Raw genomic sequence first — 26995 nt, forward strand, 5'->3', positions numbered from 1 at the left:
ACCAAGGCTAAACATATATCCAAGATTAGATATAAACATTATTCTCCAATAATGTTTGTTATTGGAGAATAATGTTTATATCTAATCTTGGATATATGTTTAGTTGTTGATCATATTGGAATGAAGTAATATTCAATTGCAATGGACTTTGTAGCTGTTTTCCAAAAAAATGGGAGAGACTGACCAGGACTGACCTGTCCCAGCATTGCAATGACACCACAGGCTTGACTTTTGCAACAATGAAGTGAAACAGGCTTTTTAAAACATTAATTTTATATGAAAAAATAGCTCATGCCAAGTCATTTGTCATAATCACATTTCATTAACAGTAAAGTTAACAAAATCACAATATACAGATTTAGTATGTATTTATGTATATATGTCACTTTGTATTAACCATTAACTCTATGTAATAAAAATATATTACAACATTTGATATGTACCCACAAAGCACAAGCCATTGTAAACAGAACAGACAGCACAGGCCCCATTATTCAAAATCTGAACTCAGGAATGATAATTATTTTGTTGCATTCCTTTAAACTGTAGACACAGAGGATTTTACATGTTTGCCTTTGCATTAATGGATTTGTTTCTCTGGAATATCTCTTAGGAGACTCTCAGAGTTTAGCTGACTTGGGACCCTAAAATCCATGTTAACTCATGGCACTCTTAAGTGTGTTGTCATTACAAAAAGGTCTGTGCATCCCTTTATCCATGCAACTTAGAAAGATTTCATTTATATTCCCATTTTCTCCCTAAATAAATAGCCCCTGCAATTACACCCCATTGTTATACAAAAAGAAGGTAAATGCAATAAATTATAGTGGTATATTTATAATAATATATTCGAACATGCCCTATCTACAGCAGCTATTAATGTTATTTCATAACTATCTTCCTTCAGACTGGCTCTAGGTGCTTTTAGAAATAGGAAACCATCAATTTTCAATATTTGCAAAACAAAATAAATAGTTTAAATACACAGACTGAATTTTTATACCTCTCATGATATGAATGGTCCTTACTCACCCAAGCAACCCCACTGTCCTTGCAGCAAGGAGTTGTAAAACCAGCTCCTAAAAACTTTTTAAAAAATCGAATTATCTTCTAATAGTCTAATCTAGGGACTAAAGTTTATATCCAACTGTATCTGGAAGGATTGGTAATAAGTTACATTCCTGCAAGAATTCAGACGGGAACGATTAGTGATTGCCAAATACATGGAAATTTTAATCCTAAAATAATCTTCAAAACTAAAAACGCTGTGAAAAAAAAATTCTAAGGATTAGAAAAATGCCCTGTGTGTAAATAAAGTTAATCAAGGCACCTCTTAGTTACCTATTTCTATTTTCCAAGGCAATATGTGATAATAGTTTTCAAATGTCTTGTCTGGGAAGCCCTATGGTTCCTGCTATAAAAAGACCCATTCTTTAGTCTGGCTGATGCAGGTAGTTTTATTTTACTATTTTTTAAATGAGGCTGGGTACAAAGCACAGAGAACTTGTCCCCAGCCTTATCACATGTTTGCTGGGTGACCCTGAGGGCACCGAGCATTTCACTGACATTTTCCTCACAAAAGTCACTCAGTTAATGAGATTTCTTCCTTTGTGTTTTTCCCCCCTCTGTTGGTCGTTGATCCCATTAGCAAAACAGGAGGAGAATTTACCTGTCTGTGCACAAGGGTTTGGTGGTCAGGAGGTAAATTAAAACACTTTGGTATCTGACAGGGCTTTTTGAAGTTGTTGTTCAAGAGCTCAGAGTGCAATAAGGAGCAGGACAGTGGGATGGGCAGGAAGGCTGCAGCCAGTTCTGCACCATGGACCTGCTGCACTCCCACTGAAATCTCACTGGGATGCTCTGGCATTGCATTAAAAACCACTGGATCCAAATACCAATGGAATGGGAACTTTTGATTTTTTTTTTTTTTTTGCTTTGCATGACCTTTAAAAAAAACATTTGTTTTAAAGCTCTGATTGTAGACCTACAGTGACTAGAAAAGAGAAAGATGGAGAGGAACTTTGGACCAGAGCAGGGGGTGACAGGACAAAGGGAAATGGATTCAAACTGACGCAGATTTAGATGGGATTTTGGGAAGGAATTGTTCCCTGTGAGGGTGGGCAGGCCCTGGCACAGGTGTGGCTGCCCCTGGATCCCTGGCAGTGCCCAAGGCCAGGCTGGACACTGGGGCTGGGAGCACCTGGGACAGTGGGAGGTGTCCCTGCCATGGCAGGGGTGGAATGGATGGGATTTAAGCTCCCTTCCAACCCCAAACCCTTCTCTGACTCAGTAACAATTCCAGATGGAAATCCTTTCCCTGACATGACTTTGTGTGTAAATAATCAGCCATATGGACTTGTGCCCTTGGGTATATTGAAACCATGTGAAATAGCATTTCTTCAACAACAACAACAAAAAAGTTATTTTACTCCTCAATTGCCACCCCTGCTGTCACACCCCTGATGCTTCTGCTTCTTGGCACACACATTTCTGAAGGGCACTTACAGCCTGTGGGGCTAATCCTCCTCCTTAGAAATATAGACATATAGGATAAACTATAGCAACTTCTTCAGCTCATAAACCAGCAGTATTTTCTTTAAAATCAACAATCCTAAATACATATTTACACCAAACACACCAGGAGTACAGGTAAGAAGCTGACATTTTTACAAAGACTGCAGCAGCTCTTTTCTCTCTGTAAACTTTTGTACCCTCCCCACAGGGACAGCTGCCTTTTGGAGCAGGATGGTTTTCCTAAAAAGAAACCCTTCACCCATCGAAAATTTTCACTATATTGAATGCTGAAAGCATAAGAAGCAAATAATAAATAAATAGATTTAAGGCTACAATGACATTGTTCTCACTTATTCCGGTCTGGGCAGGTTACAAAGACATAATCCCTGATTCTGCAGACACAAAAGCTCAGCCCTCACAATCCAGCAAAGCAAACACCCAGTGGCTCTGGGGTCAGGATCCAGCTGAGCTTTCTGTGCTGCTCAGTGACTTTTAGAGTCCAGTAACAACGAGCTGACAGAGGTGTGAACTCTCTGTCTTTGCTTTTAAGCTTTGTTTAATCAGGAGAACACTGAGTGTGGGGAGAAGACAGATCTAACAGCAGAGAAAAGCAATTTCCAAAGGGTTATTCTAGAGATATTCACTGTGCACATAAAAATGTACAGGGCAAGGTATTCAGAGCCTTCTTCATTTAGGATTAAGAGAGGTGAGGGAGCTATGAAACCTTGGGCATGTAGGTCCAGAAAAATTCACATTTTAGTGACCTAAACCTCCTAGACTTTAAGAATTATATTCTCTAGTTGTTCAAACTGTGTGAGTAGTTCCCATAAAAACCATCTGAAGACCATGAGAGTCCTCCCAAACCCAAAAGGATACTCCTTTGACAGGATTCTCACCTTTTTCTTTGGGATGAGTGAATGTCTGAGAGGCTTGGAGAGATCTCAGGGTGGGAACAGGGCACTGGGAAAAGCTCAGTGCAGCCAAGGAATCCCAAACCACTGCAGCAAAGCCAGTTTGTGCTTCCCAGCCTCCCACTCACATCCATTCCTACTTCACTTTTGGAGCCTCCTAAATATGTTCTGGGTTGTGAAGTTTAGTCTAAAATGTCTTCTCAAAGTTATTAAAAAAAAAAAAATCCTAGCCAGAAGATTTTACTGTTGACCTGAAGCAGACCAAGATAATTTTCTAAATGCTTTGGCAAAACTGAGAGGGTAAATCATTGCCAGAGGCAGGGATGTGGATTCTGGGGGCTTTTTGAGGTTCCTTCCAACCTCAGCTGGTCTGGGCTGCTGTGATTTGTGTGGCTACAGCTGCAGCAGCCATCAGGCTCCATCAGGGTTTGTCTGAAGCATTTTTAATCTCCGGGTTTGCAGGTTTGGTATTTTTCAGACATAAGGGAAGTTCTAAAAAGTCTGATTTGGGATGCTGAAAAGAGGTTTTTAGGGTCATCTACTCAAAGTGTAAGAACAGGGGTAGGACTTAATTAGTTATGTGGCTGCCTGACAGTGGAAGAGAGCACTTGCACATCAGAGGAACTCCCTAAATCCTGCTTACACCCTTCCACTTGTAAATACAATTTAAAAAGGGCTCTAAACATAGAGAAGAAATCTATAAACCCTGGATAAAGTCACCTAATGGTGACTTTATCCAATCCTCAGGTGAAACCACCATTATTTTGATTTATGTCAAGAGAGGGCCTGGTACTTAATAATTGCTCAACAATCCTTATCAGTCTCTCATAATTTTTGCCAATTGCAATTAATCTTCACGTTCAAACTGGCTCAAGAACACAACAGAAACCAGGATGACAGCTCACAGTGAGGGCCCTGAAATGGTGCAAAAACCGTTCAAATGAACAAAGGGAAAAGCTCAGAATCCACAAAACAACGTGGTGGTGGTGGACTACATTCTCTTAATCATCTGCCAGTTCTCTGCCTGCCAAATTCACAAGCTCTGAAGGAAATGTTAATTGAACATGCGTGTGAGGAGTAGATATTGCAGATGGGTCACAGATACAGCAAACAGAAATCTGCACATTGCCTAAGCAGCTGCCCAGATTTTGCACATGCAGCTCCAGATTTTGGGCACAGGTTGCAGCCAAACTTGACAAAACTTTTTCAAAAATATTGAAGTAACAAATGGAAATTCCCCCCACCCCCCTCCCTCTCCTTGCACACACGTGTGTTAGACAAGAGAACAGCTCTGCTTGGTGAGCAGAGATAATAAATACTGTGCATTACATTGACCAGCAGGATTTTAACCCACTCCAGCCAGAGTGTTGTGTAGTACATATAATACTCAGCAGACAGATAGTTACTCATATCTACATTCATCACTGAGACACACATTTTAGACAATTTTGCCAGTTGCCTATGAGAATTCAGCTGAAAATCTAGCACTGAACAAGCCACAGCATCATATTTTGAGTATCCTATAAAATGTCATCAGGAAATGCTGGGGTGGTGTTTTTATTTCGTGTTCTGAGGCAGTTTGTCAAGCACCAGCATTTACAACTCCTGCTTGCTTCAGATGGTCAAAACATGACAGAGAGCTGATGCAAGGAAGGGGAAATCATACCTATTCTCTGTTATAAGATTAATTAGGAGAGAAAGGCACCATGAAAGAGAGACAAATTTTTAAACGCATACAAGGGGAGAGATTTATTGCTCATGGTGGGATATAAATCAGCCAGTGACTGACTGTGATACACAAGCATAATGAGACAAGTCCAGTGCTGTATTCTCCATCTTTTACTAGACGTTCTAAATGGATTATGCTTTTTTTTTCTCGTGGGAAATTAGCTTACTCTCTTTGAATTTGAAGGTTTAAATGTTTCTGGAGCTGCCCTTATTGACATACAAACCTCCCATTGGCTTTGGCATCATCTCCATGTTTACAACAGCTGTGGCCTTTTCTGGTGCAATTTAAGTCAAACATGCTCAATATACAGCTTTTTTATCTTTTTAAACTCAATACTATTCAACTTGCTAACATCCTGTATTCCAATACAATCTAATCATCAATATGTCTTGAATTTCTTAAGAAATAAGTATTGAACTGGGTGTTTTTATCTATTGCACCTGAGAAAATGATGTTAAGCCTAAGAAGCAAAATGATTAAGATGAGGTAGACTCTTTAATCCGGCTAAGGGCTCATTTGAATGCAGTGTTTTAAAAGCTTCTTAAATTCTGTGGCTATAATTATGTGTGGATTTTATTGTAATTATGGTAATTTTTATAACTGAAATTAAGAATGAAGCTGATTTTTTTTTTATTTACATGGTAGCTGATAATCTTCAGATAATAACTGAGGTATGACATTCACTGACTCTGGGGTGAAGCCTCTCACTCAGTCCCTTATCTGGGCTTTGAATCGGAGGCCAGAAAATTCAACAGTGGACATTTTTTGCAACACACCAAGCCCTTCCCTTTCATGAGAGAAGGTGGCAACTAAAAAGCAATCCCACATTTTTTACAACTTGAGGCGTTATTTCCTCAGAATGGCATTGACAGTTGGGATATGAGCAGGGATGGATGGCAGAACAGCCAGTTGTGCCAGCTGTTATGGAAGCTGCCATTGCATTCATGAAGCCTAATTAACCAAGCCTATTTTAAAATCTGGGCAGGCATCTGAGTGCATGGTAAATGTTAATAATGTTCCTATGCAGAACTGCAATCCAGAGCTATAAAGATTTGTACTGACACCTCCAGAGATTTGCACATTTAGGGGTGGATTCAGATTATTGGCTCCACTTTCATGGTGGAGAGGGGGGCCTATTATTTGTGCTCCACTTGCTTTGGAAATTATCCTTGAAACTCAGACTTAGGCTCATCTTTCCTTTAAGTAGGAAAAAGCCCCATGATTAATAACTCCTCAGAAAAAGAGATTTGTTATTTTCCTCCTGGGCGCAGGGCCCAGATCTGCAGCTTTGGGCAAAATCCAGCTACTCAGAGCTCCGATATATGGAAGGGAGGCAGGAGGCATCCTGACCTTTCCACCCTGTCTACCATTTGTATTCTCCTGAAATTTAATGGGGAGAATATTAGTGAGATTCTATGTAAAATAAATTTTAAAATTTAGAGAAGACATGGCTGAATCCAGCACACTCCAAAAGTGGTTTTTCTCTTCCTTAAATTCTATGGGCTTCTTCCTAAAATTTATGTCAGAAAAGGCTGAACTGCATTGGGTGCTGGATGAATATTTAGATAATTTTTTTAAGCTTTTTCCATTAAGATATTTTCTACAAACAATCTTCTCTATTTTCTTCAAACAACCTTTGTTTCTACAAACAAGCCACTAGGGTGGGGGGTGGTTTTTGTAAAGCCACATTGGCAGCTACATCAGAAGGAGCTTCACCTGCAGCCAACAACAAACACAGCACAAACATCCCTGTGCAGCTTTTCAGAACAACCTTACACCAGCAGCAGTTTGCTCCCATTACCTTCATGTAGGACTGGATTTTTTTTATCTATAAATGCAGCAGCTGATGGAAATCAATGGGAGATTTGTATTTGTGGAGCCTGCAGGACCACGGATCAATAGCGCTCTTCCAGTCGCGGGGAGGAGGTCCAGAGCAGCCACGGGCCGCTGGAGGGACACGCTCTGGGCTTCACCCTGCCCACAGCTGCCTCCCAAAACCTGGGCAGCTGAGGGGAGCTACTAGGGGTGGGCCAGTTGCTGTGGTTTCCCAGATATCCCTTGGCAGGTGCCGTGATGGGCTCCTCATTCGTTGAGCTGCGGGAGGTTCCGGCCGTGTGGCTCGCCCGCTAGCGCCGAGGAGTTGATGGAGCTTCTCTTGAGGATCTTGTTTAGGATGTCCTTCCACGTCTTCTTGTACTGGTGCCGCAGCAAAGAGTACACAAAAGGGTCTGAAACAGCTTTGCTGTAAGCCAAGCACTTGGAGATGATCCCCCAGTGGGAGTTGATGTGGACCACGGAGGATAATTCAACGAGTCTGGGGAAAGAGGGAGGGGGAAAGGGGGAACGTTAAAAATTGCATTAACCCACCCCAAACCCACAAATTACTGCTGGGCAATTGCAACAAAACTAAAGAAAAAAAAGCCCAACTCGTGAAAATGTGTATGTTGTCCTCCTCTTATCAATTTTAAAGGCTGCAAATGTAAACTTGAGGCCCGTTTGCCAAAGTGCCATTGCTTGGTCTCAAGGGAGTCAAATTCCTCTACTATGAGCAACCTAAAAACCCAGCATCAGTCAGAGCTTGTGGTTCTAGATCCCCTGTAGAGCACCTGAGACACCTCACCAGGGCTACCCAGCTCTTTTGGCCAGTCCAGCTCCTAGAGAGAGTTCAACGCCTTTGAACAGTTTGTCTGAGGTGTAGAAGCACAAATGGAAAATTCATCGCTGCGAGATGGCGTGTCATACCTTGAATTAAAAAACTGTCCAGTTCAAAGGGCAAGGATTCACATTTGCAACAAATAGAGCAAGACAAAGACTTTAAAATTTAAAATTGTTAGGGGAGGGAGAAAAACTTAATATATTCCTCATACCTACACTAGCCCAGATAGCTCACTCTGTACTGAGAGCATTTTTGACAGGGAAATATTGATAACTCCCCACGCCTTTGAGCAGCATCAAAGGGCAGCTCTGTTCAATATGCCTCTATAGCTGTTAGAAACTATTGATTTTCATAGAGGTCAAACAGCCACGTGTGCTGCCACAGAGCCCACATGGCAGGGCAGGGCTTTGCTGGACCTGTCTGCAGCAGCAGGTGCTCTTAAATCCGCCTGGGAAATGCCTTCTCCTGACAAAGCACCACCTCCAAGGAGCATTCTGGAGGGTGGTTCCTGCAGCAGCAATGACAATATTGTTGGTACTTCGGGCAGTTTAGAGATGAGGATTTATTTTCCTCAGTCATTTCCCATTCCATAACCTTTCACTACAACGTATTATTTAAAATAATGCTGGCAGATGTCACAGTCCAGTCAATGTGAGGGACATTTCAGGTGACCAGGGAATGAAAATACTTGGGAATTGTTGGTGCCACTCTACTGGTGCTGCTTGGCTCAGCAGCTCTGAGGTCCCAAAGAACCCCCATCTGTCCCATTTCTCTCTCATCTCGAATAAACCAAAGTTCTTTCAGCTTCTCCCTATAATTCATGGTTGTTATCTTTCCCACAAAGATCAGAACTGAGACAAAATTTTCATCTGCTTGAGTTTCCAGGTGGTCTCATCTGGTGTATTCTCTCTTCTTTAATAAAATGCAACTTATGGCACCCACGTTAATGTGTTCTAAAATGAGAATTGACAATTTTGAAATTAACCACCTATTGAGTCATATTTGCTTTGTAATCTACCGTGAGCCATCCTTGTTGTTCTCCACTTCATTTATTCAATGCCTACTTCACACTTTGAATTTCACCACGTTGAATCTCATTTGGATGATTTATTTTTACTGAGTGCTTTACAGATGTGAATTTGATTACGTTTAATTAAATTCAGCGGATGCCTTGAATAACCAAAATATGACAAATTTGTGTCTGAGGCTCTGTCAGTCAGTTCTATGAGACATTAACAATCTCCATTTAAAGCACATCAAGCAGACACTTCAGGGTTGCAAGCCTAGACTTGCTAATTTTACCTTCATTGACTGATCAAATGAAAAGCCTACACTTTTATTAACAAGATCTTAAATATTTTCCTTGCATTCTGTAAGCTTCTTTGACATTTACACATTTTTCAATTCTCATGCATTATTTTTTATAGTAAATTACATTTGCTGTTATCAAGCAGCAAACATAGAAATGTAGCCAAACCCTGAGCTATGCATTTCCATTTCATGTACAAACAATTAAATGTCATCCTTTCAAAGCACATCACAGAATTTATTGCCTTTGAAAGGTTTTGGTTCTCATTTGTGAGGGAAATGATATGCACGGCTTCCATTTTCACGGAACATTTCAACCTGAAAGAAGACATTTTCAGTGAAGGTACATTAATATTTCAGTGCTACCTGTAAATTAAATTTTACAGTATCAACTACATAATTCCCTGGCTTGCTTTCATAAGCCTCTCTTCTACTGTCTGGTCTTCAAACTCTTTTTATTTCAAAGCTTTAAGCTCTTTTTTCTGTGATATTTTGTTGATATTTTAGAAACTCACAACTCTGTAGAGTGTGTCATTTCACACGGCTATCCAATTATTTTATTTCCCCTTCAGTAAACAAACAAGAATGCCATGTGGAAGAGTGTGACCTTGATCTCTACACACATAATGCACACTGGAAATCCTTTATTTACATGTGCAGTTCACCACTACACTAAAATATTTTACTGAACGTGTGCCCACCCAGCTGGGAAGCTGAAGAACACAAATTACAGAAGAATTCTGAGCTTTTTGTGTGCCCAAGCAGGATCTGCATATGCAGAGGGCAAACAACAGTTTAAAACGAGGGTTTGCTTACCCCCTATCCCCCAGAGATGATACAAAAGAATTTTAATCATCTTCTGCCTGTTCCTCCATCCTCCTCTGTAACCTGAGGGCGTGGGATTATGAACTTCTGCCTGCTATTACTTCAGGATTTTTAATTTAAGGCAAATTTCCTCACACATTGACAGCATTTATTAACTTACATGAGCAAAGTTCTGTATTTCAGTATGAAATGCCTGGAGTTGGAAATGAATTTTAGAAACTTGTATGACTTATCTTCATTTTTCTTATGAAAAAGTTCCTTGGAGAAAAGAGGTTTGGAACAAGTATCTTTAATTGCATAATGATAAATACAGCAGAGGAAGAAATGTGTACCAGCAGGTTATTTGACAAAACAAGAAACAATCTGTGCTTGGAAATATGTAATGGGGGGATTACACCTGTGATGCTGGTGAAGTGGAAACACAGGGTCATAGGCAATCAGATTCTGATACACCACTTATGATCATCCACTGAACTAATTAGAAGGGTGTTTTCTTGATAAATGAAGTGCCTGATTTGATTTTTGCCTCAGTGTGATCTGAAAATCTCAGGTTTGCCCACAGAAGCATTTCTCTGTCTGGGGTCGTGAGCACAGCTCCTTCACTCATTCATGGAATATTTTTAGTGTGGAAACAGGAAGATGTTGTAGTGAAACCTTGTGATTTGCTGCTGTCAGCCCCCACTTCAGGCAGTACTTAAAAGCATATTTAATTGAAATATATTGCTGATAAGGAGAGGCTGGGCAAGGCACTCCCTGTCCTGACTTCTGTCCATGGATTGAACTGTGATTGATCGTGTCCCTCCTGAGAATGCAAAGCACTGGATGTAGTCCAGAAATTACACACAATTACACACTTGTTCACACAATTAAACTCCAATTCTCCCAATCCCCTTGGTGTCAGGGTGCGCAGCCCATGGAAGGCAGGGATGAGTGTTCTGGAACACCCAGCCCTGCAGGTATCCAGCAAGGGCTCTCAGGGAGCTCAACAGGGAATTCCCTTGGCCTGCTGTGCAGCTGTGGGAATGGAAAAACAGAAACTCCCACAGACACTGAAGGGTTTGATCTGCAGCCTTGGATTGATGTAAAAATACAATACACAGAATTAAGCAGAAAATTAATAAACTCCTATTTCTATAGTTGTAAGTAAGAATATGCCTGAAGTAAGTGAGTAACTGCACTCATAAGAGGGTGAAGGGTTTATAATGTAGGGGTGGGGTTGTATGAAGTAAATAAAGAGTTTATAAGTTAGAACAGAAGCAGATATGTGCCTGTGAGACAGAAGCCCACTGGACAAAAGTATCCTCAGTGCAGCAGAAGTGAGTAAAGGTGATGGGTCAGAAAAGCAAAATAAACCCTGTGGCAGCTGTCCATGGGGTTAGAAAGTTCTAGATTGCCTTGTAACAAAGAACTTGTGACTGCTCTGAGCTATGGCAGAATGCCTGCTCCTCTAAAATCTCAGGGCCTCTGAGACTGATGTTTGTCTGAGCAATAAATCATTCTTAGCCTGAAAATAGTCCCAAAACTTCATTATTAGTGGTAACAATGATATGCAGTGATCCTTTTACACATGTCAGAATTGAAAGGGCCAGGAATGTGGGAGGCTTCACCCCTCCTGACACGTCTGACCAGCTCCCACCCCACCCCAAAACATCCTCATGCATCCAGGAGCTGCATTTTCCCTCTCCTCACCATCTCCCTCTGTGGAGAATCTGCTCCTCAGCAGGAGAACATTGCCGTGATCCTTGTACAGACTAAAGGGAGCAGGCCCAGGATTTTTCTACCCCCTCTTCTGTATTTTAAGGCTACTGGGACACAAATTGGGATGCCATGGAGTGAAGAGGAGGTGGGGAGGTGGTGCCTGAGTGCTGAGAATGCTTTGAAGGAGCACAAAAATACTCCTCACGGCTCTGGTTAGAGCACTTGGTGTCACTCAGGATGAGCTGCCAGCTATTGTGTGACTGGGAGGATTTTCAGGAAGTTCAGAGACGTAACATGAAATGAAAATTAGCCGTTTGCAAAAAGACAAATACTTTAATATCTTGCAGCTTGAGAATTAAGGCTAAATGCCCTTAATTACAAGTCCTTTCACACCATTTAAGTGTATGGCTTGCAGTGGTGTCTTGCGGCCATGAAGGGAAAATTAAGGTAATTCTAGTAAATTACTTAAATTTTCTAATTCTGGGAATTCAGGGCATTACACTGAATTGGAAAAACTCAAAGTTGGCCAAAAGTTCAATTATATTGATTCTTAATCCAGATTTTTTAATGATTTTTTTCAAGGTGGATACGATTTGAATGAGATCAGCCTCACTAATTTCTGCTTAATAGTATTGGAATAGGAGATACCTTAATTTTTTTTCTTTCTCTGTTGTGCATAGCAGCATCTCAGTTTTTCCAAAATCTTATAATAAGGAATGCAAGCTGTAAATTTCCTTTAACAGCTAGATAACTTTTTTTTCTGGATGCACTCACTTTCTAACACTTTTTATTTCACAGGAGTAATTTAGTGTTTCCCACAGGAGCCATTTCCAAAGATAAGCTGGTGGATAGATATCTGCCATAAATCACAAGAAGATTTTTCAGTTATGAGCTAGCACAGCTTTGATATTTGATATTTATGACTAATAAACCCTACCAAATCAGACAAAACTGTTGTTTGAGTTTGTGGACCATGTTTTCACCTCAGTAGAATTTTGTTGACCAAATTTTTACAGTCTGAGCTATTCAGGCGAGATTTTCCCTGGAGATCAAGCCCTGGACTGGGAAGTCAGTCAGAGCAGTAGGTGACAACAAAAAAATGTCTGTGATGCCTGGGGAAGGCTGACCTAGAGCAGAGGCTGGACAGAGCTTAATAAAGTAGGGATTTATTAAAAGGATCTCCTCAATGAAGCCACCTTGGGCAGCACAAGAGCCCAGCCAGGGCCATACTCAACATGAACCAAAATGGTCACAAAAAATGGACAGCAGGTCACGGGGTCTGTCACTTTTATAAGTTCTGGTCTACTTGCACATTGGAGTTAATTTCAATTCCAGCTTTAGCCCATGCAGTCTCATCCTTCTTCTCAGTCTTCCCAGCCTGAGATTTGGATCATTTGTCCTTGGTGCCCAGCTGGAGCAAGAATTGTTTTGTCTCCCTGCTCTGTGAAGAGAACTCACCATGCCCTGATGTGAAGCCCAGACCCACACACTAAAGCAGCACAGAATGGGAAAAATAGAAAACCTAAAACCTGAGGCATCATCTGCAAAACCTTATGGTTTCCTAAATCCCTCCCATGCAAGCAGTACATTGACTGGGCTGAGTGAGCAGAGTCTGACCCTCAGAGTGCATCAGGACTGAGAGGAGAAGCACTGGGACATTTTCCATCATTTGGTAGCTCAGTAAATGCAACCTCCGCTACAGGAGTGGAAGCGGCGCATCAGATTTCCCCCGGAGACTGGAACCCTGCTCTGGCTCAGAGTGCCCTACTTCCCCGAGCCAGGAGTGCATCTCAGCAGCCTTTTCCAGGATGTAGTCCAAACTTACCTTGTGATTACATAAGGTGCAAAGCACAGGATGAAGGTACCAATGAAGGTACTGATTTTCTTGGTTGCCCGCTGCCGCCGCCTCCTCTGCTCCTCGAGACAGCGCTCGCGCACGCTGTGAGACATCCAACACAAACACAACCAAATCAGCCACAAATAGCACCAGGTGACAATTCCCAATTCCAGTTCACCATGGAATGATGGAGAACAATCTGGTTTAGTTGTGCACTGCATTTAAATGGGACAAACCCAAATATTAATGCATTGTCTCTTCATCTTAGCCTCCACAAAGTTCCTGACAAATACGTGGTTGAATATTTGTGTGCACACAACCCCAATATATCAACTAATCTATAGAAAAATTGGTGAATTTCATCCTTGAATTCAGTTTATGAACTACTGTAAGCTGTATTTGCAGGCAAGGTGATACTCAGAGACTTGGAAAATATCCTGTTGGAATCCGAATTAAACACAGGATTTGATCTGAGACCTTGGAAAAGGCTTCCAAACTTAGGTGCTTCAAGTGAGAACATGGATTTATAGTTTAAAGCAGAGACATGTCAAGTTAAAAAGAAGTTTAGAGTTGTAGAAGATAAGAAAATTAACCCCATCATCACAAACAATTCAGAGGTTCCATCTCTAACTCATTCAAAATTCCTTCAAAAATCCCCATATATCCAGAGTGGGATAGGCAACATTCTTCTTCCTTAGACACAGCAATTCCACTGCCTTTGAGAGGAGAAATGTCCCAGCAAGATACCAAACAAAACAACAAAATCAATGGGAAAAAGAACACTCTGAACCCCCAGGCCAACATGGGAGCTCTCACTGTGTCCCACTGAGCTGTGTGCCCATAAACATCCCATCAGATCTGCAGGGCTGAAGGCTCCACAAAGCTGGAATTGTTTCACAAATCCACAGTCCTGGGATATCCTCATTCCTCATCTCAAACCAACCGTGTTTCTAACTAAACAAGTTTAAATTAGTCACACCTTGGTTTCTCTCCTACCCTACGGTATTTTAGGATGGGAGCTTTTCCTTTGGGTTTTCTCTTGTGAAAACAGTGATCAATGTGAAAGCTCGTCCTCCTCCGCTCCCTGTCTGAGGGACTCCTGTGCTCCCCATGGTTTCTGAGGGATGTGGATGAGCTCCTGTCTGCTCCAGGCAGGTGGATTGGGCAGCACTGGCATCTCCCACAGTGCCAGGACTGCCTGTACCTCAATAAATCCCTTTGGGAAGAACACAGCAAAGCCAGGCTGGCATCCTGAACCCCTCTCTGTGCCCATGGCAGAGTTGCTGACTCCTTGCACAGATCTCACAGTGCCACAGTCACTTCTCAGGCAACCTGAATGGCAGCCCCATGTCCTGCACTTATATATATTTATAATTTTTTTTTAAACCCAACTGTTTGGCATTAGTCTTTCCATTTTTTGTTGTAAATTTTTAATTGATGACTCACTCTCAGGCTCCACACGCTCTGAGGCTCATGGCCATACCCTTACATTATTTACTTCATCTGTAAATGTTTTATCAACACGCAAACACAGGCTGTGTCCTGAGGATCTCAGTGTGTTTCAGTGATGTCTGTGGCAATGAGCTCCTTTGGTTCTGTTGAAGAAAAAGTGTTTCTTTTGTTCCATTCTGAATTTGGTCTTACATTGTCAGGCCCAGAGAGCTATCATGATGTGATGAAATAAATACTGGAGGAAAAGTTTGTCCTTCTAACAAATTGTCTTTTAAAGAAAATGACACATTTAAAGGTGTTACATGTTCTAGATGTGAATTACTTGCAGCTAGCAATGGCAGCTGAGAAGGGAAAAAAAATCCACCTTTTCAAGGGAACCTGTGTGCTTTTGATTCTGCAAGAGCTGGGGAACTTGGAGTATTTTTATGTGCAGAAAAATGATCTCAGAGTTTCATGAGCTTCGTTTAAGACCTGTGTTCTTAAATTCAGAATATCCCAAGCCCATGGCAATACAGAAAAATGACTCTCCAGGACAGGTTCAATTGAGGTGTTGTTGGGGAGGAGAGGGTGGTGTAATTTTTGTCTCTGTTTCCCCAGTCACATCTTTTCCTTTCTGGCACATGCAAAGCTGTCTCTCACTCCTGGAGCTCACCCATGACTGTCCTGGTAGACTTGAACCCATTTCTTTTGTTCAGCCCTTCCAGATGTAGCCAATAAATTCCACATCACAGAGGAAGGTATTTTATCTCACTCCTTCATGTAGACCATGCACACAGATGAATATTTTGGTTTTGCACACACTTTCATGCACTAAGATAAGACATGTGTGAGTTCTAGCAGCGACATCAGTAATAGAACAGGATTATTGGCTAAGCTTTCATTTAAAGATTTTTATATCCTGGGAAATCTGAGCTATATCCCTTTGAAGGTTTGGTATTTTAAACAAAGTTTATGGGATATTGGACCTAAAGATGTGTAGAGCTGGATACACCAAAAAGATAGTATAGATAATTTTATTTAACAAATACACGGGTTAAACGCTTAAGTGAAGTTTTGCCCAAATCTCCCACAATACCCAAGATATTTTAGTCTTAACAACAAAGAAAAAGCAGGATCCACTAAAAAAAACATCAGCTAACTTGAAATGCCACATGCTCTAAACATTCCCACATATTTGCAGGGTATTTGGAGGTTTCCTTTGTGCTCGTCCTGAATGATCTTCAGGAGATCACGGGTGTCTTTCTAAGTCACAGGTAATAAAGCCATCTGTCACAATCCTGTCACCAGACCCCCCTGCGGCTGGATTCTGAGTCATGGGAAGCAGAAAATTGTCTGTACACATTTCCCAGCGCTGAAACTGGACCAGAGGAGTCAGAGTAGCCTAAAGTGGGATTGCAAACTTTATTTTCTCGTTTGGGCTCTCCCAGCATCCACAGCTGTGCTGTCAGGTACTAGGGGCACCCTGAAATTGCCTGTTACACAATGCAAATGATGCCTTTTGTTATCAGAGGTTTCTGAGCATCCCTGGCTCTGCCAGCAGAGCTGCAGCCCCTGTGCAGCTCTCACAGGAGGGTTGGTGACCTCAGATCTGCCCCTTTCAGCAGAGGAGTTGTCACTGGTTAGAGCAGCCCCTCCAGGGGTCAAATCACCCACTATTTTCTGCAGGGCAGAAAATAAACTGAAGCTCCTTTCTTAGAGAGATACACCAGAATAACCTGGTGCCAGAGGTGCAGGCAGTGGTGCAGGTTGTCCACAGCAAAGTGCCTGCACGGCTCTGGCTGCCCTGAAGAGAGGAAGCATCATCCCCACAGCCCCACTGAATCCATCCCGCAGGGAGAGGATCACAAAATGCACAAACACCCTCAAATCAACCTCAACCGGGAAAAAACGCAGGGGAGGAGAGGCAACACTGAGGGTTTTGCCCTTTTACTTAACTTTTCTGTGCAGTCCAGGCATACTTTTAGCATGAGGCAAAACAAGTGGGGTTTCAAACAGCCCTGGTGGGTTTGTGGCACTCTGCTGGGAGAAAGCACCACATCCCCTCATGCTGCAGGAGCTGAGGTAGTTGAGGCACAGCTCATCAAGCAGACAGCACATAGGGCAGGAGGGTGTTTTTTTCCTCAGTGTGATTGGTGAATAAGGGAAGATTTATCCCTGTATTTCTCAGGAACGGCAGCAAGACTTGCCCAAAGTTCTGGTCTGCATTCTTGGTCCAGAGACAGCTCAAACAGCTTAACAGGAGGATTCTGAGCAAATGTTTCTGTCCCTCTAAAATGTGCTGCCCTGCCCTGATCCTTCCAGACCTATTTGTCTCAGCCTCAGGCATCCCCAAAGCATGACCTGTGCTTGAGGACAGCCACATGTGCTCTGAGCCCTGCAGCTCTGCTCTGGCTGCTCGGATGGAGAGGCTGGTGGAGCAAAGGGGAGCAGGGATGCTCAGATGGGATGTGTGGTGTGGGACTGCCCTCTCTGCTCTCCTCTCCTCCAGGCACATTTCCTCCCTGTATCACACACCAATCCTGCATCCCTTCCAGACCTATACATCGATTATTCATGCAAGATTTATGGCTTGTGCATAATCCCTGGTATGATTTCTGCACACACTCCTCTCCCTGTTTGGTTCTTGCCTTCCAGCCCACGATCCTGACAGTCCCTGGGGACTTTTCTCCTCTGGTCTCGAGGCACAAGGGACTTGCCTAAAATCTCCCATTTGAAACAAGCTTTATACATCCCTTGTTTGTCACATTCACTCTCCCACTGAATTCTCTCTCACTTTAGGTTTAAGTACAGGCATTCGAGCACATGTATTTTGCAGATGTAATTCCCTTAAGGATTCTGCTTTCAGGAATGATAAAGTTACAGAAAGCACAGCAACGGGGAAACTGCTGGGAAAAGGAGCAGCAGGCAGCACTCAGCTTCCCTTCCAAACTCCAAGGCACGTGTGCAGCCTCCTCCCTCTCAGGGATCCAGCAACGCTTCTGGGGCTGGCAGTGCCCAAAATATGCAAAGCTATCGGCCACTAAATCCACCTTCAGACACAAAGGGCACTGATCAGACCACTGTCTCAAAGGGAAGTGCACGCTTGGCCAAAGCTGCCTGTGCATTTGCTCTCCCTCCCAAAACAACCTAAGCCTAACAAAAAAATGAGTTCAGCAATGAGAGAATTAAACACAAGTGAAGAGAACCGTGCAGAACAGAAACGGGCTGAGAGGATGTTTGTTTCCTCCCCCTCTCCATCCCCTGCTGTGAGACAGGTTAATCTCTATCTACCACAACACTGAGCCCCCTCCTCAATTCTCCTGCCAGGAGCAGCTGCTGACCTCAGGGGAAGCTTACCTGGGATGGATGTCCACAAGCAGCACCAGGGTCTGCATCGTGATCACGTCGATGCGCTTGCAGTGGAACCGTGCCACCTTCAGCACTTTGAGATAGGTGAAACACAGCACTACCAGGGAGAGGAGGAAGCTGAGGGCGTGAAAGACCCCAGTGAAAATCACAAACTGTGTCCTATCCTCCGGTCTCTTGTTGCAGAGCGTGCAGGAGGCGTAGAGGTGATGGAAACCCAGCCAGGAGAGAGAAGCTGCCACTATGGGGAAGGACGCCGAGTGCAACCACGTGTAGCTGAGAATGAGAGCGGCGTCCCGGTACCTCATCTTGGAGTGGTAGCTTAGAGGGAAGACCACAGCAATCCACCTGTCAATGCTCAAAGCTGCCATGCTCAGCATGGAGCTGGTGGTGAGGAAAGTCTCCAGGAAGCCCACAGCGTGGCAGACCTGATCTCCCGCCGGCTGACTTTTGTAAATGATCCCAGCCAGGGTCAGGGGCATGCTGGAGACGGCCATCAACAGGTTGCAGAAGGTGAGGTTGAGGATGAACAATCCCGGCACCTGCTTGCGGATGTCGGCGCTGTACAGGAAGCACATCAGCACCAGCACGTTGGCCAGCAGGGCCACGAGCATCAGCAGCACCACCAGGAAAGCCAGGAGCAGTTCCCAGATGCTCATGGTGCGTCCAGTCACAGCAGGGACATCTCCGGAACTGCGCCGCGCCGGCACGGGGGTACCATGGTGCGAGGTGCCCCCTCCTTGCCAGCCTGCTCCCTCCCGTGCATGCCCTCCCTGGTTTTGGAGGAGCTGCAGCTTTCTCCTCCAGCCTCCCCCTCCTCGCTGCTCCTTTCCACGTCAACGCTTCCCGAGACGTGCACAAAGGCACTGGGAATGCCCATCAAACCGCGAGGAGGGCTTAAAAAATATCAGCAGGGCTGAACCACTGCCTGCCGTCGGTCCATGCGGAGGAGAGCGCGTTATTCTGAGAAGCTGCTCTCCTGAGATCCCTAATTGTCAGCCCCAAGCTTGCGAGCAACGCACCGAGTGGATTGCGCTCTCTTTCTGCCTTGCTTTCTGCCTCTCTCTCTCCCTCTGTGTCGTTCTCTCCCCTCCCCTCTCCTCCAAGCCTCGCTCCCTTCCAGGCTGAATGTAACCTGCTTTTTATGATCACAGATAAAAACCCCATTAATGGATTAAAGCGTGCACGGTGCTGGTGATTCGCAAACGTGATTATGTCATCCCTGCTCCACAACCCCTCCCCTTCTCCCTGCCACCGTGACTAGACTTTCCTCAAGAGAAATCCCATGCTCTCATTTAATTGATTTAGCCATTAATTTGCAAACGAGCCTTGTAACCGAATTCCTGCACTCCGGCGTGTTCCCCACATTTCTGTGCATCACTTGCAGCGCTGCTGCTTGCTCTCAGCCAGGGCAGGGGCTTTCTTTTCCTCAGCTCTGCTTAAAGAGATGGGGGAAAATGGATATATCCTGCTACTTCTCTGGAGCTGTCGTTAGGCTCCGGGAATGGTTTTGCTGCTCGAGTTCAGCACTTTGCACTTATGCATTTGTCTCCAAATACCATGTGGAGGAGGAAACTGATGCTTCCTTTCCTTAAAAGTGGGGAAATCAAAGCCCAGATGCCAGAGCCACATGCCCAAGGTCACAGAGCAGGTGAGGGGCAGAGGCAGCATCGTGCTGCAGGTGCCTTTATTCCCTCAGCCTTTCTCCTCTCCAGGAGTTTCTCCTTCCTCCTAATCAAAGCCTCCCTCCCTCTGAGGGTGAGCACCCTGTGAGATCCAAGCTAAAAAGCAGCTTGGCAAAGGAAATAGGAATGAGCCTGACTTGCACATAATTAGGTGTCAAAATTAAGTTTGTTTCAAAGGATAGAGCGGGAGCTGATTTCTCATTGCTTTTCCTGTCTCTTTAAATCAGTTTTAACCGGGGAGGCTCTGAGAGTTTGTGAGCAATCAGGACAGCTTTCTGATTGAGGCAGCCAGGCTTTAATCCCTGTACAATAAGAAGGCAAAAGATACCCTGCAGCAGAGTTATTGGGGCTTAGCAAGTGCCTCTGCACGTGTGGGAGAGCTCGGTGCTCGATGCTCGGGCAGTTTCCCCTCCAGAGCTGAGCATCTCCACGAGCAGCAGCTGCTCACTGCAGCTCAGGAGCAGAGCTGGCAGCCTGCTCGCTGCCAGAGCTTGGCATGGGGGAGAAAAAGCCTCTTTCACTGCAGTTTTGGTTTGTTTTGTTTCCAAAAGCCAGGCTTTGAAAGGAGCAGCTCGGGGTCAGTCCCTCAGCCCTGAGAGCTCCCTGTGTCCAGAACATGACTCCTGATGCTGAGGGGATGAGGAGACACCTGCAGTGTCTGTCTCCTTTCCACATCAGTGAAGTGGTGGAGTGACCATCCCTGGGAGTGCTCAAAACACCTGTGGATGTGGCATTTGAGGACGTGACTTAGTGGTGAATGTTCTGGAGGTGCTGGGTTGATGGCTGGACTTGATAATCTAGGAGGGATTTTCCAACCTTAATGATCCTGTGAGAAAAGCCTAAAGCTGACCCCTTCTTTAAAAACGAGGGGTTGTTACCCTCTTAGAAGAGGTGGACTGAGGAAATGAGGGAGAAGATGAAGGTTTTGCTGCTGCTGCTTCACAGCACCAGAACGTCAGCAGCTTTCCTCCTTGGGTAGGGAGCAGCAGCCCTGCTGAGAGGGGTCCCCTGGCATCCACAGCCTGAGCAAGAGACACTCAGGACAGCTCAAAGCCTTCAAGCTCAGCAGGCAGAGGCAGCTGCAGGACCACAGGAAGGTGCTGTGTGAGTTGGGAGCCACTGTGAAGAAAAATGTGGGAAAACTTGCTAGGAAGAACAGGGGAAAAAAAATTGGGAAATTCTGGTGATGCATTTATGAGAGGCAGGAACTCTGTGACAGGGTAAAGGGGAAACTCACCCTCAGCTGGCATCAAGGGGATTCCTGGCTCTTCTTTCCACACTCAGCCTCCTCCTGGGCTCAGATGAACCCTGCAAGAGCCCCCAGCTGCACAAGGACTGGGAAATTCAGATTTTCCCCTGCCTCCAATGCACGAGGCCCTGGGTTTATCAGGATGGTTTCCTGCTGTTATCCCTTCAGCGAGCTGTGCTGCCTCCAGGATTGGAAAGCCCTGCTCCTGAGTAATTCCCTGCTGTGACAGGGGTCTGTCTGGCATCAGTGAGAGCCTGGGTGAACAGTGGGGGAGGAAATTCATGCCCGGAGAAAAAGGATTAGGGATGACAGTGGGGAAAAGAGGATTCTCCCTAAGATATGGATGTGAAATAATGGGAGGCAGAATGGGAGAGTTCAGTGAAGCTGCAATTAAATATGGAAGGTCAGATTTCAGATAAAATCTACAATCAAGGGGAAAACCTTTGTAGATACCAGGAGGAAGCTGAAGTTTTTCTCAGTGAGTAATTTGAGTGTCAGTGTGTATTTTGTATTCTGAAGGCCCAAGTGATTTACATAACTAATTCCCCTGCTGCTAATCCCTGCAAGAGGGGGTTTGCTGAACACTTCTGGGTTTATTTATTTATTTTGTGTGCCTAAGGGAGCACGATGGACCCACGAAATGGCTTCATTTTATAAAATCAGGAGGGAAGAATCTGCTGGGCATCTGTCGAGGGCTAACCCCAGCTGGCACCTGAGCACTGCTCAGTCACTGCCCTTTTCCCAGGGGATGGAATCACTGAGTCATTTGGGTCAGAACAGAGTCTAAAATTTTAGACTAGAGTCTAAAACTTTGTACCAGAATCTAAGGAAGAAAAGGAAGCTCTTTAGGCACTTGTGTGGGTAAACTTTGGTCTCTCCTCAGCCAGTACTATGCAAACCCTTGGCAGGGCTGCTTGATGGAGACAGCAGCCACAGGTCTGCCCCTCTTTGGGGCATCAGAGGTGACCTTTACACCTCCCCTGTCCCCTTCCCTGACCAAAAATTCATTTACTTCAGCCCTTACTCTCCCCAGCCCCAGATAATGAGCATCACCCAGTGGATTCTGGCCTGGCTCCCTGTGGTGGTGTTCTCGGGGGTCCCAGGATAAGGGAAGAGATGAGAATCTTGACTCTATGTTTCAGAAGGCTGATTTATTAATATATGGTATATATTATATTAAATATATACCATATAATATATGGTATATATTATATTAAAAGAAAATGATATATTAAAACTATACTAAAAGAATAGAAGAAGGGATTTCATCAGAAGGCTAGCAAGGAAAGAAGTGGAATGATAACAAAAGCTTGTGACTCTCAGCGAGTCTGAGACAGCTGGACTGTGATTGGCCATTAATTAGAAACAACCACATGAGACAAATCACAGATCCACCTGTTCCATTCCACAGCAGCAGATAATCATTGTTTTTCTTTTCCTTTGAGGCCTCTCAGCTACTCAGGAGAAAACTCCTAGCAAAGGGATTTTTTAGAAAATATCACGGCTACATCCCCCTCCTCTCCAGCAGGTTCAGTGTGTGGCACACTGGGGCTAACTGTGCCAGCCGGGTGGCTCCTCATGGGGCACCACTGTGGGGAAGTGGGCAGAGAGGTCCTTCACTGCTTCAGCTCAGAGCCCTGGAGCTGGGAGTGCCAGGACAGCTCCCCAGCTGCTCCCAGAACCCTCCTGGTGGATTATCCACGCCTGGGCTGTCACCGAGGCTTTGCTTCATGGAATTAAAGAAACATCAGGCATGTGGCTGGTGCTCCTGGCACTTCTGCCTGCTGGGTGGGCTTTTAAGGACTCTCAGGGCAGCTGAGGAAACCAAATCAAGCCAGGAGGAGCAGAAAGGCATGGGAAGCTTTGAGTCAGGGAGGGCTGTGGGTGGATGTGTGAGTAGGTGGATGGCAGAACTTCCTCCTCCCTGAGCTCCTTTGGAGCCAGGTGAGAGCTTCCTTCCTTCCTGGGGACCAATTAGGGCATGAGCAAGCTCAGTGACTTGGTCCCTCTGTGTTATTCTGGCAAATGCAGGATGTTAAATGACAGATTCCAGCAGGGGCTCTGCTTCACAATTTGTATTTTAGAATCACTCCCTATCAGCACCATCAGTGATGCAGATATTGAGTCACACTTCATCTTCATATGGAGCTCTGTAAGAGCAGCATCCTCTTAAAGGAGAGAGTGCGTGGATGTACCTGCTTTATTTGGTTTACCTCAAAGACAAAAAGGGGGGCTCAAAATAGAGTTTGGGCTTTAGATTTTAATTGCACTGCCATTTCTCACCCCAGGAAATATTTATTAACAAAAAATAATTAGCTATGTTTTAACGCTTTTAAAGATATAAGAGAATTCTAGTTTGGTTTTCTGCTTTTTTTTTTTTTTTTTTTGCTCTCAACCTATTTTTATTCCTCGCCTCTTGCTTAATGCTAATGAATAAAAGAGTAACTAATGGGAAAATTAGCATCTTTGAGGGATGTTGAAAAACTCCAATTAAACAAACAAAATTCCATCTTATTTAAGTGGAATTCAATTAGTATATCCATAATATCACAGCCTGTAGAGTTATTCAGCACACACCAACAACCTTTCTTTTCTGGAAGGAATGATTTCCAGCCTCCAGGAACTGCTGAAATAGTAACTTAGAAATATAATAATAAAAATATAATAATTCTAAATAGAATTTTGGAGTGGTTTGGGTTGGAAGGGAGCTGAAAGCTCATCCAGTTCCACCCCAGCCATGGGCAGGGACACCTTCCACTATCCCAGGTGGTTCCAAGTCCTTTCCAACCTTGCTTTGAGCACTTCCAGGGGTCCTGGGGCAGCCACAGCTGCTCTGGGCACCCTGTGCCAGTTTCCCATTTCCCTTTCTCTCTAGGATGTTTATTGCAGCAGCTGAAAGAGAATTGTCTTTGCAATCAGAGCTGCCTTGTGAACTGATGCAGCAGCCTGAGCTCTGCTTTGCCTTGGGAAGTTTGTTCTTGTTCAGGGCACCTGGAAAGGGCTTGGAGAGGCTTAGGGACCTGTATCCAAGTGGGAAAGTGATGGAACTGGAAGGATTTTATTCAGGGAAAGGAATTAACCTCGGGGTGACCTCTCATAATGTCACCTATGATGTGCAGTCACTCTGGGATTTAAACTGTCCTGGGAAAAGCTCTGGGTATTTGAAATGCAGAGGAAGAAGGAAGGCAGTTGCTAATTTAAATACCCCAAATATTCTTGGCCATCTGAAGACAGGTAAAGCAAATTAGTTCCCAATATTTTAGGATTAAAGGCAGGACTGGATTTGCTATATGTTGCATTTTATATTGGTCCTGTATGTGATATGTGACACCTGTCAAATCCACACTGCTCTAGATAGAACTTGTTCACTTCACCCTGTACTCCTTCAAAATGTCAGAGCAGAAATCACTTTTGTCACACTTGCTCTTTTTAGATGTGTGGTATTTCAATTTCCTCTTGTTTTAAACCGGGCTGGCTCCTTCTCACTCAGCAAAGATGAAAATAGAGGCTAGAACAGAAGGCTTTCAAACTGAAACGTAGATGTCAGTGCCTGCTTCTATATAAAAAGTCATGCATGAGCATGCACCCTTGTAAACTTCCATTTAGCAATTAGCTAAGTATTTTATTTCCCATTATTTCCTCTACCATAGCAATTTATTGTGGATATTCTTATCTATCCATTCATGACATGTCCATTATTAATCTTGTTATCTTGTGATTGCAATATTTGATTTTTGCATCTTGGCTGGTTTGGGGTTTGGTGTGTTCAGGTTTTTGTTTTTTTTTTTAAACTGAACAGAATACCATTCCTGCTCTTTCTAATACGTTCTGCAGGGGAGGAGGTTATGATACATATGGGGATGATCTAACCAAATATGTCTGTTTTATTAACGAAGGATATTTGGATCTTTGCTGCAGGCTGGGCAGAAGAGTTTGGGTTCAAAAATAAATTTAATTTCCATGAGCATATGTATTTATTTTTTTGCAGAGCTTGGTTTTGCTTTGCCTCCCTTGCTCTGCTGGGATTTTGGACTTCAGGGCTCAACTCCTTCTGTGTCACCTGCAAATTCTGCACAGCTAATTTAAATACACTGGAAAGCCTTTTAAGGTTATTTTAGCTCAGGGAAGGACACATCCAATACATTCTCTCAGAGACTAAAAGACTCACTGCAAAGCAGTCTATTAAGGGCTTAAGTTATGTCCCTGTAACAGCTCTTTTGGGGTTGTGATTCCCTTGGATCTGTGATATATTGACAAGGTGTTGTAAGGCTTTTTTCACTGGCAGCTTTTCCACAAGTCCAGTATGTTTAAGGACTTTGAAATTCTAATTTTAATTATTGATTTAACTGGCTTACTGTGGTAATGAAGAAATTATGCAATCCCTTCAATAAACTCAACAGCCTTTTAAAAATACATGAGTTATTTCCAGGCCATAGTATGGGAAGCACTATTAATGAGGTGTGGCCTGCCCTTGCCATCAGTTTGGCTTTTTCATTTTGAAATGTTATTAGTGTAAAAGGGTTTTGGTTGGAACCTGTAAATCTTAGTCAATATTTTACAAGCAAAATAGAATCATAGAATGATTTGGGCTGGAAAGGATCTTAAAACGCATCCCATCCCACCCCCTGCCATGGGCAGGGACACCTTCCACTGTCCCAGGATGCTCCAAGCCCTGTCCAACCTGGCCTTGGACAATTCCAGGGATCCAGGGGCAGCCACAGCTGCTGTGAGTAAATGGAGGCAAAAGGAGGTAAATACTCACCACACTTCGTTTCTATATTTATATTATATTATATTATATTATATTATATTATATTATAGTATATTATAGTATATTATAGTATATTATAGTATATTATAGTATATCATGTTATTGTTATTATTTCTATATTAAAAAGAAAAGCAATCCTGTGTCCATCAACCCTAGCCAGCAGGTTCTGAGCCTGACATGGAAATCACCAGAAATGCAGCTGTACTGGCATTCCCTTAATAACTCCCTTGTAATCCAGGAAGATTACAAGGATCAGTGGCTGCAGTTTGAAAACATCTTGTATTCTTGTATCAAATTTATTGAGATGGCAATAAACTGGAAGAGCAAATCCTGGGACCCTTTATTACACCAAACAGGGCTTTAGCTCTGAGCTGTCCCATTTGTAGCTCCACAGATGTTTTCTACAGCAAACATGACCTTCATTTCATGGCAGGTCCTGTGTGATGGCTCTCCTCGGGCCTGGAGCAGAGCACGTCCCATAAAACAATGCAAATGCAAAATTGGTGAGTTATGTTAAATTCCACGAGGGTTAAGATTTTTTTTTTACATTTAGTAGCTCAACCCAAAGAGTTCTGAGGTCTGGTTTCAGGAGTGTCACCCTTTGCCAAGATGCAGCTGCTGCAGGGTTTATGTTCAGGAGCTCAGCAACGTCCCTCTTCTCTCTACTGGTGTAGAACACAGGGATAAAACTCCTCTAAAACAGTCACAGCCCTTCAGTCAACTCCAACTCTGCCTTGTCATCTCCTTTAAATTTTTTCCAATTCAGTAAATGTTTTACATAACCCAAAGAATGAAATAGGAAGTATTGGCCACTCCCAGGTTACCTGGAATGGGAGAAAACTCAGACAGAGACAGAACCAGCCTGGTGTCCCAGCTCAGCAAGATCCTGATGTAAAAATCTGGAAAGTTGCCCAGACCACAGCAGTACTGTGCATTTATGAGCTGTAAATGAACAGGGATACCTCCAGTTTAATTTTACCAAGGACTCCTGACCTGTCTCAAGTGAGTTCTTTCC

At 43.7% G+C, this 26995-nt stretch overlaps 1 protein-coding gene across 1 annotated transcript; it reads right to left on the reverse strand.

The window, feature by feature from the left end:
* Positions 1-6972: 6972 nt before the first annotated feature.
* Positions 6973-19404, reverse strand: GPR26 (G protein-coupled receptor 26). Its single transcript, XM_054277203.1, has 3 exons — positions 18267-19404; positions 13467-13580; positions 6973-7468 (listed from the first exon to the last, which is right to left on the reverse strand). The coding sequence occupies exons 1-3, from the start codon at positions 18932-18934 to the stop codon at positions 7237-7239; spliced, it is 1014 nt and encodes a 337-aa protein (XP_054133178.1). The 5' UTR covers positions 18935-19404; the 3' UTR covers positions 6973-7236.
* Between the last annotated feature and the right edge of the window lie 7591 nt (positions 19405-26995).

This window comes from Melozone crissalis, unplaced genomic scaffold (assembly GCF_028551555.1).
Source record: "Melozone crissalis strain CALT ecotype California unplaced genomic scaffold, PUWL_Pcris_2 ptg000019l_1, whole genome shotgun sequence".
In the NCBI taxonomy this organism is placed as follows: domain Eukaryota; kingdom Metazoa; phylum Chordata; class Aves; order Passeriformes; family Passerellidae; genus Melozone; species Melozone crissalis.